Source organism: Pipistrellus hanaki, assembly GCF_964339955.1.
Source record: "Pipistrellus hanaki genome assembly, chromosome: 16".
Lineage (NCBI taxonomy): Eukaryota > Metazoa > Chordata > Mammalia > Chiroptera > Vespertilionidae > Pipistrellus > Pipistrellus hanaki.
Genome location: NC_140518.1, coordinates 13,272,394 through 13,290,231, shown reverse-complemented (window position 1 = coordinate 13,290,231; position 17,838 = coordinate 13,272,394). Strand labels below are relative to the sequence as shown.

The 17,838-nt window shown below is 60.9% G+C and overlaps 1 protein-coding gene across 9 annotated transcripts; it reads right to left on the bottom strand.

Moving 5' to 3' along the window:
- Positions 1 to 3,330: 3,330 nt before the first annotated feature.
- UBTF (upstream binding transcription factor) lies at positions 3,331 to 17,731 on the bottom strand. 9 transcript variants are annotated; one of them, XM_084863456.1, is made up of 21 exons: positions 17,312 to 17,717; positions 14,282 to 14,419; positions 12,570 to 12,745; positions 11,969 to 12,052; positions 11,707 to 11,862; positions 9,215 to 9,279; positions 8,810 to 8,930; positions 8,348 to 8,458; positions 7,869 to 8,002; positions 7,582 to 7,723; positions 7,317 to 7,358; positions 7,105 to 7,218; positions 6,859 to 7,014; positions 6,345 to 6,500; positions 6,132 to 6,242; positions 5,594 to 5,682; positions 5,316 to 5,505; positions 4,561 to 4,608; positions 4,391 to 4,462; positions 4,164 to 4,307; positions 3,331 to 4,081 (listed from the first exon to the last, which is right to left on the bottom strand). In XM_084863456.1, exons 2-21 carry the CDS (start codon positions 14,337 to 14,339, stop codon positions 3,956 to 3,958), a joined length of 2,295 nt encoding a protein of 764 aa, XP_084719582.1. In that variant the 5' UTR covers positions 14,340 to 14,419; positions 17,312 to 17,717; the 3' UTR covers positions 3,331 to 3,955. The 9 variants fall into 9 exon arrangements, with proteins under 9 accessions (XP_084719582.1, XP_084719580.1, XP_084719579.1 ...); XM_084863454.1 differs by lacking the exon at positions 17,312 to 17,717 and adding an exon at positions 16,848 to 17,174; XM_084863453.1 differs by lacking the exon at positions 17,312 to 17,717 and adding an exon at positions 15,545 to 15,678.
- Between the last annotated feature and the right edge of the window lie 107 nt (positions 17,732 to 17,838).

Sequence of the window (17,838 nt, the reverse complement as noted above, 5' to 3'; positions counted from 1 at the left end):
CGAGAAAACTAGCTATTTGTAGAGTTGGAGGCATAGCATTTTGGGCAGAGAACAAATGCAAAGGCCCTATGGTAGGCATATTTGAGGAACAAAAGAGATTACTTGGCTGGATAATTGCAAGTGGTTAGGAGGAGGGTGAAAGAAGGAAAGCAGGCCCAGACCTTGTATGGTCATGGTAAGTAAGGCATGGTAAATTATTAAGTACAGAAATAATCAGATTTATATATATATATATATATATATATATATATATATATATATATATATATTTGGTTAATCCTCACCAGAAGATATAATATATATGTTGCTTCCTGCACCCGCCCAACCAGGGCCTGGGATTGAGCCTGCAACCGAGGTACATGCCCTTGACTGGAATCCAACCCATGGCCCTTCAGTCTGAGGAGACGTTCTAGCCACCATCTAGGATTAGATTTATTTAAAAATATTTTTATTGGTTTCAGAGAGGAAGATAGAAACATCAATGATAAGAGATAATCATTGATCGGCTGCCTACTGCATGCCTCCTACTGGGGACTGAGCTAGCAACCTAGGCATGTGCCCTGACCAGGAATCCAACTGTGACCTCCTGGTTCATAGGTCGATGCTCAACCACTGAGCCACACCAGCTAGGCCAGGTGTTTTTAAAAGACAACTTGGGTTGCTGTGTGCAGAATGGACTGTAGAAGGGAAGAGTGCAGGCAGGAAAACCAACTTAAGAAGGTCTCGGCAGAAGTTGAGCAATGGTGTGGTCTTGAATAATATAGTATGGCAGCAGTGGAGAAGGGTAAATAGATTTCAGAGAGATACAGGAAGTAGAATGGGCAGGTCTGGGCAAAAGGAATAAATGTGAAAATGAAAGGGAAAGAGGAATCAAGGCTAGGACCGTGGTTTCTAGATTGAATAACTAGATGGTTGGTGATCATTTTACGTCTTGAGGTGTGAGATGGGGTTATCTTGAGGACCCCCACTTCCCCAGATATCCCAGAGGATACAAATAAGTCTGTACAGGTCTGTAGCGTGGGAGAATGTTTTCTGTAGATACTGCTTTTTGGAATGCTTACCTATGGGTGATATTTGGAGGTTCACTGAGTGACATTGGGATAGAATGAGGAGAACTGATACCAGCAGAGTAGACAAAGTCAGGAGATAGACAAGTACCCGCCGGAGGTAACAAACTTAGTGACTCCACGGGAGTGCTGAGTGGGAGGTGAGGACATAGGAGACCACGAGGGGCAATGAGCTTTTCAGCTTTGCCAAGAGTAAGACGGGTGTGGGGATGAGACAAGAGCTCTTGGACGGGGCCTGGTTTACAGGCCTCGGTGATTCCGGGAACCCTGACTAGGCCTGTGCAGGGAAGGCCGCCTTCCTGCACAGCAGAGAGCGAGTCATCAAGGCCCAGCCCACTTCCCATCAGAGGTCTGGGTGGGGTTAGCAAAGTCACTCCTAACCTTGGGTGAGGCCGAGGACTCCAGGTGGCAAGGTTGCCCCAACTGCCAGTGATAAGCCCTTAGGTGACCTGGGTGAAACCCTGACCCCCCCGTTTCCCAAGGCAGTGCACTCTGGGAGGAAATGATGTCACTTTTCTTCTCAGCCCTTAGTGGTCTGACCACCCAAGGTGAACCAACTGAAATGAGAAAGTACAAGAACCAGCAGCACAAAACAAGGTGAAGGTAGGTTGCCTATGGAATTTTCAGGAAAGAGGAAGGTGGTTCTAGAAAAAGGGGCAAACAAGTTGGCTTCAAGGGTCTTCCCACATTGGACCCTGCCTCCCACTCTCATGGATCCCAGTGATCACACGGCAGTCAAACCACTTTTTTTTTTCTTTCCACTTTATTGTACAAAAAAAGGGAAAACAAAACTTCCACAGTTGGCCTTTAGCTTAGGCAGACACCTCTAAGCCACTCCCTCCCCCTCCCATGATACAAATTCAAGTTGTGGTTGTTGTTGAAACCTACAAAAACACTCCTTAAATATTAGAAAAAAAAGGGGAGGGGGGATGTGGGGGCCCTCCCGCTCCAGCATCCCATCCCAGTGCCAAAATGCACTCAGTGACCTCTTACAGCACCAACACCCCCACCCCCACAGCCCTGTTTGCACTGTAAGAATTTTTCAATTTTTTAAAACGGGAAATAAAAAGCGCCCCAAAGTTGTTTTTAAATGAAAACACATTCCACTAAAACACAACAGCACAGGGGCACTCACACAGGGGCTGGGATTCTCTGCAGGGGCTCTTGGTAAGAAATAGAACCTGTGAGGCCCTGTGCCCAACTCCGGGAGAGGGACAGAGGAAGGGGCGTGGGAGTGGGGAGTGTCCCTCCCTTAGCTCCCCCGACCCCAGCACCACGTCCAAGGCGAAGACTGCCTTCCTTTGGGAGCAGGATCCACGTTTCCCATCTCACCTCCGAGGTGGCGTTCCCACTCTCCCCCTATTTCTTGGCTTCCATTGGGGGGGGGGGGGGGTAAGGTTGAAAAGCACAGAGACCCAATTAAATAGCTCACTGACATGATTGAAAAAAAAAAAAAAGAAAAAAGCCAAAATTAAAAAAAAAAAAAATTTAAACCTAGAGACAAGGTGGCTTGGCTTATTAAGGATCTAGGAATCAATGTTCCAAAATTTTGGGGATAGCTGGGAAGGGTTAGAGGGACAGCTGCAAAAGCAGCTTTTATAGACCTCTTCCCCAGCTGTGGGTTTGGGCCAGGGTGGGGTGGGGGGACAGGAATGGAGCAGACCTGAGAAATCAAAGGAAATGGGGCAGGGGAGCTGGAGGATATGAAGGCAGGAGGATAAGAGCTTGCGACACACCTCTTGAAGCCCAGGTCCTGCGCCTGGGATGGGCTTGAGGCTCTTCCCACCAGAGACAAGCTTTAATTTTCAGCTGGCCTGCCTCCCTCCCTGCCATCCTGCTGGAGACCAGCGGCAGCTCAGAGTCCTACGGCCCTGGCAGAGGGAAGCTGCTAGGAAGCATCGGAGAGTGGCTTCAGTACGCCCGCTTTAACTGAATCAGAGATTAGGCAAAGCAGAGGGTGTAGAGAAAGAGGCCGCCCCAGCCTGTCCCCACCAGGATCAACGTCACCCTGGCCTTTGTCAACCCTTCTACCAGATTCATGGTCTGATGTGGGCTCCCCCGCTTACACACACACACACACACACACACACACACACACAAACGTGCCTTTGCACACATCCACAGGTACACCCATGCTATGTACAGGACACACACACACACACACTCACTCACTTTTCCATTCGTATCAAGTTTTAAAAATTCCCAAACTTACCCCCCTAAACCCTCCCTCCCGGAGAAATGACAACAGAGACGGCAGCCGAGATCGGTAGGAAACGTCTCGTTGACAGCTCAGAGCTTAAAAAAAAATATATACACATATATAAAAAACACCTCTGCCCCCTCCCTCCCCAAGAGTGGGTCCAGGTAGCTCCTTCCTGCAGGGGGCAGGGGAGAGGGCCATGGGGCAGGGCCTGTGTTCTCACAGGCACGTGCCCTCCTCTCCACATTCCCTGCCTCTAGTTCCAACGTAGGGGGTCCAGGCAGCAAGCCCCTCTGGGAAGGGAGGGGTCCTTCCCAAGCTTCCATCCCCCCCACTTAAGTTGGGCTGCAGGTATAGAGGTCCTCACTGAACTCTTTAGGGGACCGCCCCGCCCCCCCACTCCCAGGTCCATTGTCCATGCCGGAACCGCAAGTGCAGAAGAGTGGTGGGCCGGTCCAGTCCAGTGGTGGCTCAGTCTGATGGTTGCCCTCCCTGGAGAGTCCCCAGGGCTGATGTCTCTGAGGCTGCAGAGTCCTGGCCTGGGCGCCTCCAGCCCCTTCCCCCACCATATTTTGTTTAAAAAAGAAAGAAAGAAAGAGAGTGGGGGAGGCCAGGGGCAGGGGACAGAACAAGGGGGGAAAACAAAGGCGGTCAGTCGGAGAGGGGCGCCCCGGGTTGGGGCTGAGCCTCAGTTGGAGTCAGAGTCCGAAGAGTCCCCTGAGGAGGAAGAGCTGGAGCTGCTACCCTCAGACTCGTTGTCTTCATCCTCGTCGTCATCCTCATCATCATCCTCATCCTCATCGTCCTCCTCGTTCTGGGGGCAAGAAGCATGCCGTCAGCAGGTGGCCCTCCTGGCAGGGCCCCGCCTCCCTCCGCACCACGCCCGTCCACCCCACCTCATCCCCGTCCTCGCTCTCGTCCTCGCTGCTGGACTCGGAGGAGTCCCCGCCATCCTCAGAGGAGTCCCCATTCTCATCATCATCCTCCTCGTCATCCTCGTCCTCCTCGTCCTCCTCGTCATCCTCGTCCTCCTCAGACTCCTAAGAGGGACAGAGCGGCGTCTGGTCTCTGCCTCAGCGCTCCAGGTGCTGAGCCCCCCGCCCCCGCCAGCGGGACTCCTTACGGATTTGGACTGTAGTGCAGTCCGGCTGGACTTGGGGTTCGGGCCTCGCAGCTTGGTCATGCTCTTGCGTTTCTGTGGGAGAGGACGGAGATACAGACAGAGGGAGTGGCTGTGAGCCCCAGCACCCCCGATCTCTCCTGACCCCGGAGCCACCCTGCTCCCGGACTTACGTTGGAGATGTACTCTTTGTATGCGGCCCGGTCTTGGGGGGAGAGACTCTGGGAGAGACGGAGGAGGAGGAGGAGGTAAGCGTTGGAACACCACCTTGTGGGGCCAAGCACTTACTACGAACCACCATTCCTCTTCCCGGCCTCCCTAACCTTGGGTCTCTGCAGAGAACCCCTGGGATCTGAGAACCACGTGCCAGGATTTCTGCTTACGATGCCTCGAGTCCTTTTCGAGCCACCCTGTCCTAAGACTGTTGTTTTTCATGTCCCTTCAAACGAAAGCTCCAGAGTTGGGGCCTTCCTCAATTCAGAAGTCCCCCATGGTAACTCCCTTCCCCCAGAGCCTGGCACCCCACTCACACCTGGAGCCACCAACAAGGCAGCCTGGGGCTCATCAAACTTCCTGAATACCCGAACCCTGCTATTTCCCTGGGTCCCTGGCCAGCCTGCCTGAGTGACCGGGGAGGACCCGAGTGACGCACACTCTCCAGACCTGACTGCTGAACCAAGGCCCTGAGAGGGGCCACGCTAGGCTCTGGGAGAGGCCCCCTGGTTCCAAACGGGAAGGAAAAGGCAGTCTGACTTAGATTTTTCTTCCTAGCTAGCTGTGTGGTCTTGGGTAAGTTACCTAACCTCTCTGAACACTGGTTTTCTTATCTTTGATGGTAATCATTACCTTGTGGGACACCAAGTAAAATCATGAATGCAGACCAGCCAGCGCGATGCCTCCCTCTTCCCAGGGTCCCCCGCCCTCTCACCTTGACCCAGAGGTCCAGGTGCACTTTGTACTGCTTCTGCTGCTCCTCGGCCAGCTTCTTGTAGTGCTCCTTCTGGCCCTGGGAGATGCGCTGCCAGCGGCTGCCGATCTCCACCATGCGCTCCTTCAGGGGCAGGTGGTTCAGCTCCCCGTTGGACAGCAGCTCCTGGGAGAACTTCTGGTAACCGTTCCTGAGGAGCGGGCGTGGTGCGGGGAGGGTCAGCATACCATCCCAGGAGCTCTGACCCTCCTCGCCTCCAGGGGGGGCTCCAGACTCACATGGGAGGTTTCTTGGGTTCTCCCTGGAACTTCATCTTCTTGGATGAGTTTGCAGCAGCCGGGGGTGCCCTCATCTCACTCAGCTCTCTCTGCGGGGATACGCAGAAAGGTTACAGGCATCCCATCCCCAACCCCCCCCCCAACATATTTCCATCTCTTGTCCCATGCCATGAGTGTCTCCACTGACTCCTTTTGTGTACCAGGAAGGAGGAGAAACTGAGGCACAGCCAGGGAGCAACTTCCTAATAATTCACAGCTGCGGTGGGCACTGTGGTCTGAACGTGCTGCCGTAATTGCACTCGTGTGACTTCCACTGTCAGCTCCGTTTAACTGACATGTGACTGAGGCTCAGAGAAGGAAGCTGAGAGACTTGTTCTGGGTCACACAACCAAGGCTGGGATTTGGGGCACGGAGCCCCAAGCGGTGAAGAAAGCTGCAAGCCAGAAAGGGGACCCCCACATTTTAAGCGGAGCGTGGTGGCCCCGGCTCCATCCCACCCCACCCCATGGCACAACTCTAACCAGCAGCCCCTTCCCACCTCATAGCGCTTCTGGTCTTCGGCCGCCTTCTTAATCCACATCAGCTTCTCCTTCTTCTCCATGTTGTTCCAGGTCATCTCCATGGCTTTCAAGGCCTTCACCCGGTCATTCTGGGGACAGACAGGGGTGTCAGCGGTGGGAGGGGTCCCCCGGGACTGGGGGAGGCCTGGGTGGGCAGGCTGCAGAACCACCTTTCTGCGCCCCTTTCCTACCTTGAAGCGGGCCAGGTAGTCACCGATGACGCTCTGCTGCCAGATCTCCTCTGCTCTCTTGGGTGACTCGGGCAGTTTGCCCCTCTCCTCGCGCTCCCCAGGCGGCTTCCTCTCCGACTGGGCCTTCAGCGCTGCTTCTCGGGCCTTGTATTTGGCCTGCAGAGGGATGGCACCAGGCGTCAGCCTCTCAGCCACCCCCAGAGGGCGCTCGTTCCCCATCCAGCTGTTGGAAGGTTCCCACCGCAGCCAGGGCGGGACCAGCAGCGGCTGGGCCAGTGCAGAGTCTCCAGCCCCGGGCTCAGCCCCGCCCACCACGCTGCTCCCCAGGGAGCCAACAGCCCTCAGCTGACAGCTTCCCGCCTTCCGGCTCTCGCTGGGCGCCCAGCCCTGGCATCTGAGCCCGGGCACAAGTGTGGCTGGCACAGGGCAGGGGCGAGGCAGTGCAGCCAGGCCCCAGAGGAGAAGCAGCCCACATCCAGATGCCAGGCAGCCCCTCTGGTCTGGCCGGCCTGACCTTCTTCTTCTCCGATAAGTCGTTCCACATGCGGGCCAGCAGGCGGGTCAGCTCGCTCTCCGAGAGCTCCGGCCGCTCCTCCTGCAGCTGCCGCCGCTTCTCCTCGGAGAAGATGAACATGGCCGACACCGGCCTCTTGGGCTTCTCGGAGCTGCCCTGTGTGTGTGCAAAGAGGGTCAGTCAATGGAGTGTTGACAGGGAGCCTGCCTTCCCCACTCCCCCAGCGCGGTGGTGCTCCCTGCCCACCTTGCCCCCTTCCTGGGAGGGCTTCTTGGAGGCCGGGCTGGTGGCTTGCTTCTTGTTGATGCTCAGCATCTTCTCTTCCCCCAGCACCCGCTGCTGCTCCTCCTCCGGCAGGCTCTGGTGCGGGGAGAAGAGGCAGCATGGGGTTGTGTGCCCCGGCCCCAGCCCGCTCCCAAATGGCCCAGCGGGTCTTGCACCCTGCCTCACCCACTCACCTCCAGAAAACGGAGCAGTTCCACCTCGTAATCTTTCTTTTTCTGGGGAAGGAAGGGGAGCCAGGGTCAGTCTGGGTGGGGCAGGCTCACTGGGAACCCTCCACAGGTGTGAGCGTAAGGCCCAACGTTATCTGTTGGTCTGTCCGGGTGCTAAACCCAGCGCACCAACTCTGAAGCAGGTGCCTGAGGGGTCAGACCTCACGCTTCAAGGCTCTCCAGGCTCTCCGGGAACCCTCCCTCTGCAGGGTGCTCGGCCGCAGCTCACCTGGTCGCACTTCTTGTGGTAGGCATCCTTCTCCTTCTGCGAGAGCAGCTTCCACTGCTGGCTGCATAGCACCATGCGCTCCGTGCTGGGCACGTCCTTCATGTTGGCCATCAGCTCCGCGCAGTACAGCGAGTAGCTGTTCCTGCCAGGACCAAAGCGAGGGAGGAGCGTCCCTGTGAGCCACGGGGCGGCCCGGGGCCGCAGGGCCTGGGCCCGGGGCCTTCACCAGGCAGCCCTCCGCCTGCCCAGGTGCCCGCTCGCCCCCCCACCCCGGGGGCAGTGCTCACGGAGGCGGCTTGGTAGGTCGCCCATCGAATTTGTCCTTGAGCTGGCGCTCAGCCTTGGTGAGGGTGGACTTGGTGATGCCCTCCTCACTGATGTTCAGCTCAGGGTGCTTCTGGATATAGTCACGCATAATCTCCTGCAGAGCGAGGAGGGAGGACGGAGGGCGACGGGGTGCGGGGTTAGCGGGGGGCCAGGAAGGAGGGGGGGAGAGCCGCTGGGAAGGGGGGGCAGGGAGCAAAGCTGGGGGGTGGCCGTGTGTGTGTGTGTGCTGTGCCACACAAATGGTGCCCTGCCCTGCCCTAGCCTGAGATCTCATGGGGAGGGGGGTGTGGGGAAGGTAGGGGCAGAGGTGAGGGGCCAGAAGGCCCCTCCCTCAACGGAGGGACGGGAGTGACCGCCTCCCGCGGAGTGCGGGGGCCACCGAGTCGAGGGCAGAGGCTCATGAAGAGCCGGATGGGGAGGAGCGCAGCGGAAGCCTAACCTCGTACTCCTTCCGCTGCTCCAGGGCCTTATGAATCCATTTCAGCCTCTTTTTGTCCGAGAGCTGAGACCACTGCTTCCCCAGGGAGTCCTTCACCTCCTTCGTAGTGGCCTGCAAACCAAAAGCCGTCAGACACACGCAGGCAGCCAGGGGCGGGGGGAAGGGAGGGGGGTGGGGGGCACAGAGGCCCCGCCCCCTCGGGCCACAGGAGGTCACAGGAGTGTCCCCCACAGGCCAGGAGGAGAAGGCGGAGAGGCGGGGGGTCCCGCCTGGGTGCAAGGGGACAGGCTCACTCACACGCGCACGCACACGCTTGCACGCCAGCTGGCCCAGGCCCTGTCCATGCAGCCCACCCCTGGGGAGGGGCCTCCTCTCCTGCTCCATGCCCGGCCGACCTGGCGCGGCTCCCCCCCTTGCCACCGCCACGTGCCCTCTGCCCCCGCCCCTCGGCCGGACACTCACATCTGGCCGAACCTTGAGATACACTTTCTTCTCGTGGGTGTACCACAGCTGCTGGGGGGTTTTGGGCTTCTCGGGGATGTCCGACTTCTTGGCATTCTGGATTAAGTCAGGGTGATCCTCCCTAGCCGGGGCACGGGGAGCAACAATCAGCCGTTTGGAGGGAGACCCTGCCAGGGCTGACCCGCTAGCTGCCCCGCCCGCCGAGGCTCCTAGGACTGCCGATGGGGGACTAGTGGGACAGCGGCTGCCTGCCTGTCCCTGCCCGTGAGCAGGACCCACTAGGGTTTGCACGTGACCCATCATCTCCCATGCCTCACGGGTGGCAAGCTTGAGGTTCTGGTCAGTGTCACCCTGTCCTGTCGCACCCAGTGCCCTGTGGCCCTTCTCTGGGCTCCACTGCCTTACCTGAATCGGGCCAGGTTTCGCTCGAACTCCTGTTTCTCCCTCTGGAAGTCCTGAATATACTTCATCTGGGGGGAGGAGGGGACGGGGTCATCCACAACCCAAGGCCTGAGCTACCAAAGCCAGGGTCGTCCTTGCTAGCTGTTTTGCCTCCCAGCTTGTGACACGGGCGAATAGAAGATGGCATGCGCGGGCAGACCCCAGATTAGGGAGAGCTTACAGGGGTCTCCCAGAACACACCCTATTCCTTTTGTTTATGACACCCAGGCAAACAGTGAACAGTGACAGGGCTGGGACTCCCCCCAAACCTAGCCCCCCACCTTCCCCAGCACCTCAAAACTCCCACAATGAGCTGTCAGGAGGTGTAGGACCCGCCTCTATCACGCCCTCCTCCCATGCCTGTGGCAACTGATACTGGTCTAGCCCAGTGGTCGGCAAACTCACTAGTCAACAGAGCCAAATATCAACAGTAGAACGACTTAAATTTCTTTTGAGAGCCAAATTTTTTAAACTTAAACTAGATAGCTAGGTACATTGTTATTAACTCAATGAGGGCACTCCTAAAGCTGGCCTTTGCTAAAAACTCAAGGGGCCAAAAGAGCCACAGTTTGCCGACCACTGGTCTAGCCCCTCAGAGGTAGTCCTGCTTCCAAGGCGGGAGAGGAGTGTGTTGAAGGGAAGCCAGAGTGAATTCTCACAATGCAAGTCACATCCTAATAGATGTCCTAAATTGGGATATTTCCCCCTCCACCACCTCTGGATCACAGTTCGGATACCATCCTCCTTTCCTCCTCAGCCATTGCCTTCTCCTCTGCCACTTGGCGTCCCCATTTTCTCCTTCACCCCCCCCACCCCCCTTCCATCAGCCTGGTCCTCCTTCCCAACCATCATCCCTACTTCTCCACACTCCTCTCTCCTTCCTTCCCAACGTCTTTTCCTTCCTGATCCACCTTCGGTCACGGCTCCAGTCAGTGTTCACCTCCCTCTCCCCCGCCTGCTTGCCTAGATTCACAATCATTAGCCCTGGAAGAGGCCCGGGGCTCAGTGTTTGAGTCCAACCCCTGCCTCTCACCGAAGAGACACCGGATGCGGGAAGCCCCGCTCTCCTCGGGCTCCCACAGAAAACTGGGAGCAGAGCCCAGCCCGCTTGACCCCACTCCCAGCCCGCCTCACACAACAGCAGCTTGGCGAGCTGGTGGCACCGCAGCCTCCACACCTGCCAGTGAGACCAGGACTGGAGAAGTGACGTGACTTACCGAAGGGCACACACAGCAGGTCAGCGGGAGCCAGAACCGGTCCGAGCCTCACGTTCCCTAGGCCAGCGCACTATCCACTCTATCAGTTCCTCCTTCCCGCCCCGGTCCTCACACCCTCTCTCCCTCCCATCCCGTGAGTGACTGGGTGTCGCTTGTACCGTGAGCTCTTCGACATCCCCTCAAAGGGTCAACAGCTCCAGCAATTCAGGCTCCTGCTAGCCTCAGGCAGCAGGGGAAGACAGCTGGGTTCGCCCAGCCAGATCCGCTCCTTTGTGGAGCCGAAAGCCAAGGGCATGAGAGCCCGCAGCCAGGGTGCATACACCGGGCAAAGGGCTACTCACAAGGCAGTGGCCAGTGCCACCTCCCGAACTGGTTGTAGACAACTCTGATGCCCCTCATCCCCTCTCTGGCTCCATCTGGCCGTCTAGCATCTCTTCTTTGAATCCCTCTCTCCCTGCCCCATCTCACTCACGTCCCAGCTGCAGGGTCCCCCAGGGCTTCGCTGCCTCTCTCTGAGGGACTATTGCTCTCTCTGCCTGAGAGGCGAGGGCGACCTCTGCTCAAGGTGGACAGCCTCCAATGGTCCAGCATGGCAGGAGGCCACCAGAGACCATGTGTATCCGTGGGCAAACGTGTGCATGGGAAGGAAACCCACCTCACACACGGACGTGGCAATGAGAGGAGCACGAGGCAGGGAGTCTAGAGCACTAAACGCGAGCCCGGCTCCAGCGTCGTTAGCTCTGTGACCTGGGACGCCCTCCAGCACCCCGGTCCCTGCTCACAGAATCGGGTAACCTGTTCTTCCGGGGTTGCCTTTACGAGGACACGGCCAGCGTCAAGGGAGAACGCGTCGGGACATGTCAGAGGGGGAAGAACTGCTGTGCGGGCCTCACAGTGAGGATGTGCGCCTGGGAGCAGAGCTGTGTAAAGCAACCAACGCCGTGGACGGCGTTTGGTCCCAGCACCTAGCTCAGCCTGGGTGACTCCTGTGACAGTGCCCGCAATTTACGGTGTGTGGGCCGGGAAGTGGGTGGTCAGGCGTGGCTGCCCCAGACCCTACGCTGCTCTGCGGACCCACCCACATCCCTGACACCGAGTCCCTTTGTCTGGACCCACCCACACCCCCGACACCAAGTCCCTTTGTCTGAGTCCCACCCCCTGACCCCAGCAGCTGACCCGCACAACACCAGCTGCTCCCAGCCCTTTCCCTCCCGGCCGCCTCGGCCCCCCTCCCCCCACCTTCTTCTTCTCGGGCAGCTCCTTGTATTTCTTGGACAGGATCTTGGTCAGGTCCAGGTTGCTCATCTCGGGGTGAAGCTTGGCGTACTTGGCCCGCTTCTCCATGAAGAAGCGGAAATAAGGGGTCAGGGGCTTCTTTGGGAAGTCGGGGTGTTTCTGGAACGAGGGACAAGGACACAGGGAAGGTCAGACACCGTCCGTTCTTCGGGCCATTCCGCTCCGACCCCCCGTGCTCCTCCTCCTCCTCCTCCTGGAAACTCACCTTGAGCTTTTTGCCTTTGTAAGGGTTTTTAACGTGTTCCTGAGCATCGAGGATCAGTTCTGTCAATGTACGGAACTTTCTCACCTGGAGGGAGGAGGGAGGTGAGTGGAAGGGGAAGTTCCGAAGAGGGGGCACCACCCAGGAGCATACTCCCGTCTTCCTCTACCTCCCATTAGACTAAACTTAGCAAAAGAGGAGGGGCAGAGGCCGACAGCACACAACCCAGGTGGCTGCTGACATCAGAGCAAGACGCCTGGGCACTGGCTCGGGCCTGCTGCAGAGGCGCAGGCAGTCAGACACGCCAAAGGGCACGGGGACCACCTGACCTCAGTGTGGCTGTCTATGCCGGCACCCCATTCAGCCCCCAGGAGAGCTCAGGAAACAGAAGCTCCAAGGCCACAAAGCCAGAGACACTGGTAGAACGGAGAACGCTAGGCCAGTGCTGTCGACTGTACCACCTCCCAAAATGCACACGGTCTCTTCCTTCCTGTTCACAGATTTCTGTTTCATCTCCCGCACCAGGAAGGTTAAGGCAGGGGTCTGTACAGATGTGTGTGCTCCTGTGTGTCAGGAAGGGGGGAGGGCGGGTGTCATCAGTTACCTCGTTAGAAATCTCCACCCATTTGAGCTTGCACATGTCTCCAGAAAAGTCTTTGAATGCTACTTTTTCCCAATCCATATGTGACTCAGTGGTTTTGAACTTGGAACTGTCGTTGGATGGAAGGTTGTTCTTCATGCATTCTAGCAAAGTCAGCATGTCTTCCTGAGACCAGCGGTCTGGAGAGGGGTAAGAAAGGTGGTCATGACTGGCTCGTGCTCTCCCCTCATCAATGCCCCAGTCCCTCGTTCCCTCCCCTCTGGAGACACAAACATGGCCTAGCCCTGACCCCTGAGGAGGAACGGTGGCCGTATGAATTAGAGCAGCGACGCCTGTCCAGACAGTGTCATACCTGGAAAGCCAGGCCCGAGCGCCACAAGGTACTGTTTATTGTAGGGAAGGAGGAAACGGAGCTACTGTGATTGAGGCCCATTGGGAAAACAGCTTATCAGAGAGGGGAGGGAAGCAAGAGGCACCATTTCTAAATGTGCCGCCAAGTTCAAGTCCAAATTCTAGGCAGATACCCTAACAGGGGTCTTCAAACTACGGCCCGCGGGCCACATGCGGCCCGCAGAGGAGTCTGATCCGGCCCGCCAGGTTTTTTTGGGCAGTGAGCGCAGCCGAGGTGTTACAGTAGGAATTAGTAGTTCCTATAGTCCGGCCCTCCAGCTCTCTGAGGGACCGTGATCTGGCCCCCACTTTAAAAAGTTTGAGGACCCCTGCCCTAAGAGTTCAACAACTGAGGGTGGGCTGTGGGCAGTAAGGAGAAGAAATGCGGTGCTTCTCTCCAGCACAGCTGGGAACTAACGTTAGAGAAATGGGCATTCCACCATCCCCCTACCTCTCGGCCTCTGAAGGAAGGTCTGAGGAGAATTTGGGGCAAGTGAGAAAACCTGAATGGAAATGGTCATTTCGTGTCCATAAAGGAAAGCTTTAATGCAAGGCAGGCGGAGGACCCCTAGGACTCTGAGCTGTCTTCTCAGCCTGACTCCCGTGTAGGCCTAGAAGGGGTCTGGGCCAGTCACTGAGACGCAGCTGCAGTGAGGCCTACCCCAGAGAGCGCCTGGGAGAGCAGCTACCCAAGGCTCCTCATTTGCATTGACATCTGGTGACCCGGGCCTGGGTTTCTGTAAGGCAGGTCACATAAACCCACAGGCCCCTCTCCTCTCCGTGGCCCAGATGCTCAGCCTCATCTTCCTCTGCCCCCATACACGCTGGATCCCTCCTGGTTGGAGTTAAGCTCTAGTTATAAAAATAACTCCCCTGGTTTAGGGTCTCAAAGCATCCACACACCCTTTCCAAGTACCTCACCAAAAAAAAACTCTTCCTCTTAGTAATAATAAAAAAAATACCCTGAAAATCTTTCCCAAGCCCTCTCCTCTCCCCCTGCCTCCACGTTCCTCCTCCTTCCTCCCATTCCAGGACACATCCCGGGCTGACTGGGAACCCCAGAAGGAAGGCTTACAGGGCCGCCTCCTCTCTGACACAGGGGAGGGCGGTGTGGGGGAGGGGGCACATGGAGTGTGAAAAAGACAAGGCTTAATCACTTGGACTGAGCCAAGCCCCCTGTGTGAGGGGTGCGTGACCCTCACAGACACCCTCGCCCTTATCCCCATGCGGAGAATGCGGCGTGGAGAAGCCCTGGAGGAGGGGAGCGGAGACAGCATGTGGAAAAGGGGATTTAAGTTAAAGAGGGCTAAGGACCGGGCTCCTACCTTGGCCTTTGGGGGCGGCCATTTCCAGGTCTGTGGGGCAGTCTGCTTCTCCGTTCATTCTCCAGCCGTCCGGCCACCTCCAGCCACCTCCTCCTCGGTCACGCTGGCCGGGCGATCCGGGTTCAACGCCACCTCACCCTTCAGAAGAGAGAGCAGCCTCTACTCAGGCGGGCAGAGGGAGTTTCTATTCCTCCCTCCCCCGGAGGGGAGGGGGGCCAACGTCCCCGCTCAGAGACACCCTGTCAGGACCCTATAGGCTTTTAATGGGTAGGTGGGTGCGAGGGGCCTCTCCCCCCTAACCCCCACCCCCGGCCCTTGCAGCCAGGCTCGGCGGCGTGCGCCCTCCCCTGCCCACGCGAGACACTGCTCCAGCTCCAGCTCCAGCTCCCAGCTCCCGCGTGCAGCTAGCGCCCGCCCTCCTCCCCCACCCCGGCCGGAGCTCCTCCTCCCTCCGCCCGCCGGGGAGGCCCCGGCTGCCGGGCGGGGAGGAGGAAGGGCGGGTAAAGGGCGCGCGCGGCCGCGGCGGCAGCGGGCACGCGCCGCAGTCTCCTCCTCCCGCCTCCCCCCGCCGGTTCCCCCCGCCTCCGCAGCCCGGCGGGGACCCGGACGCGACGCAGCCGCCGCCGGCCCCGGAGAGCAGCGGCCGCACCGCCCCCGGGGACCGGATCCGGATTCCCGCCGCCCCCCCTCGCGGGCACCCGACGCCGTCCCTGCCCGCCCGGGCGGGTGGGCGAGCAGCCGGAACGGAGCGGCCGGCCCCCACCCCCGCGCCACCCACCCGGGCCAGCGGCGCCGCCACCGCCCAGCCGCCCGGAGCGCACGGAGGAGCCCGGCGCAGAGGCGCGACCGCGGCGGGAGCCGCCCGCCGCCTTCCCCCCGAGCCGGCGGCCCAGCCCCGCCGGCGCCCCCGCCCCGGCCTCCGGGGAGCCGAGCCAAGGAGAGGGCGGGAGGACGGCGGCCCGGAGGCGGGGGCGCCGCGCTCCCCGGCCCCGCCGCCCCCTCCGGCGGCCGCCGAGAACTGCGCCCGCCGGCTCGCAGGAGCGCGGCCTCCTCCGCTCGCGGCCGGGGCTCGGCGGGGTCCTCGCTTCCTGCCCTCCCTCCCCTCCCCCGGTCCTCGGCGCCCTCTCCAGCGCCCCGGTCCTCCCTCGCCCCGCGTTCTGCCCGGAGGTGGCCCCGGGACCCCTCCGGGCGCCCACCGCACCCGCGGTCCGCTCCCCGCCGCCCAGTCCTGGCCGCGGATGCGTCCCCAGCCGCTTCGGTTACCCGGCTCGGCGCGGCCTCCGGGCTTCCCGCTCCGGCGGCGCCCTCCCCGGCTCTGAGCGGCGGCGCCCTCCCCCGCTCGGCCGGGCACAGCCGCAGCTCCCTCCCGCGGCGGCAGCAGCTCCTCCTCCGGGCGCGGCGGCAGCGCTGGGGCGGCGGCTGCTGCTGCTGCTGCTGTGGCGGCGGCTGTGGCTGCGCCTGCTGCTCCTCGCGGCGAAAAGCACAAAGCACAGCGCCCTCCGCCTGCAGGCAGCCCGCCCGCCGCCGCCGCCCGCCCGCCGGCCCCGGCCTCAGCTCGCACACCCCCCGCCGCCGCAGCAGCCTCCGCCGCCGGAGCGGGGAGGAGGAGGGAGAAGGGAGGAGGAGGAGCGGGAGGGGGGCGGGAGAAGCGGGGCAGCGAGCGCGTCCTTCCCCGCGGAGCGCACACCGACCCCCGGGGAGCGAGCGCCAGCCCGCCCGCCTCGCCGGCTCCGCTCCCTCCCACAGCCTGCCCGGGCGGGCTCCGCGGGGGGCAGCGGGGAGGAGGGGCGGGAGCTGGGGGGACCCGGGCGGCCGAGGCGGAGGGAAGGAAGGAGAGGAGGGGGGGCGGTGTGGTGGTGGCGGCGGCGGCGGCGGCTGCTGCTGCCGGGGAGGGGGGGGGGCCGGGGCAGGGAGACACGCAGCCGCCCGGATGGCGGCGGAGCCCCGGAGCCGGGACGGGCGGGCGCCGAGAGCGACCTCGCCAGACCCGCGGGGGAACTGGCATGCTCGGCCGCGGGGAGGGAGGGCTCGAGGCGCGGGCTGCGAGGGCGCCCGGCGGGCCCCCCGGCGGCCTGGGAGGCTTCGAGGCGCCCGTAGCCCCGCTCCGGAGCTCTCCCCCAAGCCCTCTGGGCTCAGATTCGGGCTTCCACGCCCGTTCCCGCTCCCGCTCCCGCCACCCGGAGCCGGCGGGCCGCTCCCACCCTCATCCCCGGAGCGTGGCCACCGGCTCGGGGCGCACGCTGGTCGTACGCGGCGCCAGGCTTCGGCGCCTGCCTCGCGGTTCCCTCGCTGCCGAAGGGAATACACACGAAAGTAAAATTTAAAAAAAAAAAAAAGACAGCAAACCTACAAAATTCCTTTTCTGTAAATTTAAAAACAAAAGCCCTTTGCTTCTTACACCCCAGAAAGGGCGAGGGAGCGGCGGGCTCCGGCCGAGCAGCCTCTCGGGGAGCCGGTTCAATCCAGCCCGGCATGTCTCCCGGGCCTGGCCGGGCGCATGGAGCCCGGCGCCGCCGCCTCCCCGGCAGCTCTCTCCCCGGAATCCGCGGCGCCGGGGCTCACTTACCGGGCGTGCGGAGGGGAGCGCGGGCCGGGGGCGCCGAGGGGCGCGGCGGGCCGGAGAGCCGAGCCGCAGCTCCGCCGCAGCCGACGCCGGGGCGGTGAGTCGCCAGACAAAGCCCGAGATGGCGAAGCGGAGCGACGGCTAATGGCGAGCCCCACGCGCCGCGCTCCGCCCGCCCCGCTCCGCCCGCCCGCCCGCCCGCCTCGGCGCAGCGCGGCGCCGCTCCGAGCGCTCGGCCGTCAGAGCCGCCTCGGCGCCGCCGCCTCCCGGGCCACCCAGGCCTCGCCTGGCCCCTCCGCCTCCTCCGGGCGGGCTGCTCAGCCTCACCCTTTCCCTCCCACCGCGCTGGGGGCTGCACGAAAATAAATAAAAAAAAGAAAAATGCTTTTTTTCTTTTTCTTTTTTTTTTGTTTGGCGGGGCGGGCGTGTGGGGACTTTCGGGGCTCTGGCCCCCAGCTCGCACTCACCTGCGGGGCTGCCGGGAGGGCCGGGGGTGGGGGCTCGCGGGGCTGGAGCCGGAGAGCGCGGGTTGAAAGCCAGCCAAGCTCTGCAGCGCCCGACCCGGGCGTGTACGCCGCCGCCAGTCCCCGCAGAGAACCGTCCTCCTACCCCCGCCTCCATCGCTCTGCGTTTCTCTTCCAATCAGCCGGGCGCCTGGCGGCTCCTCCGCGCTCCGGCCAAGCCCGCCGCCTGGAGCGAGCTGCCCTCCATCTGCTCGCCCGGCTCCTCGCTCCCCTGTCGGTCGGGGCCGACGAGGCGGCGCGGGGCTGGACGGGGATCTGCGTCCAGGGAACCTTCCAGCTTCCCGCTCCCATGGCTCCCTCCCGGCCGCCTCCTGCCTCCTGCCTCTCTCCTGCGTCTTTCCAACTCTCCCCTGTCGCCACTGGCGTGTGTCTGAGTGTGTGCGCGGCTTTTTTTTTTTTTTTTTTTTTTTTTTTTTTTTTTATTGCTCTTTGCTTTTGCAACCCTAAAGCCAAAGCGGGGGGGAGGGGGG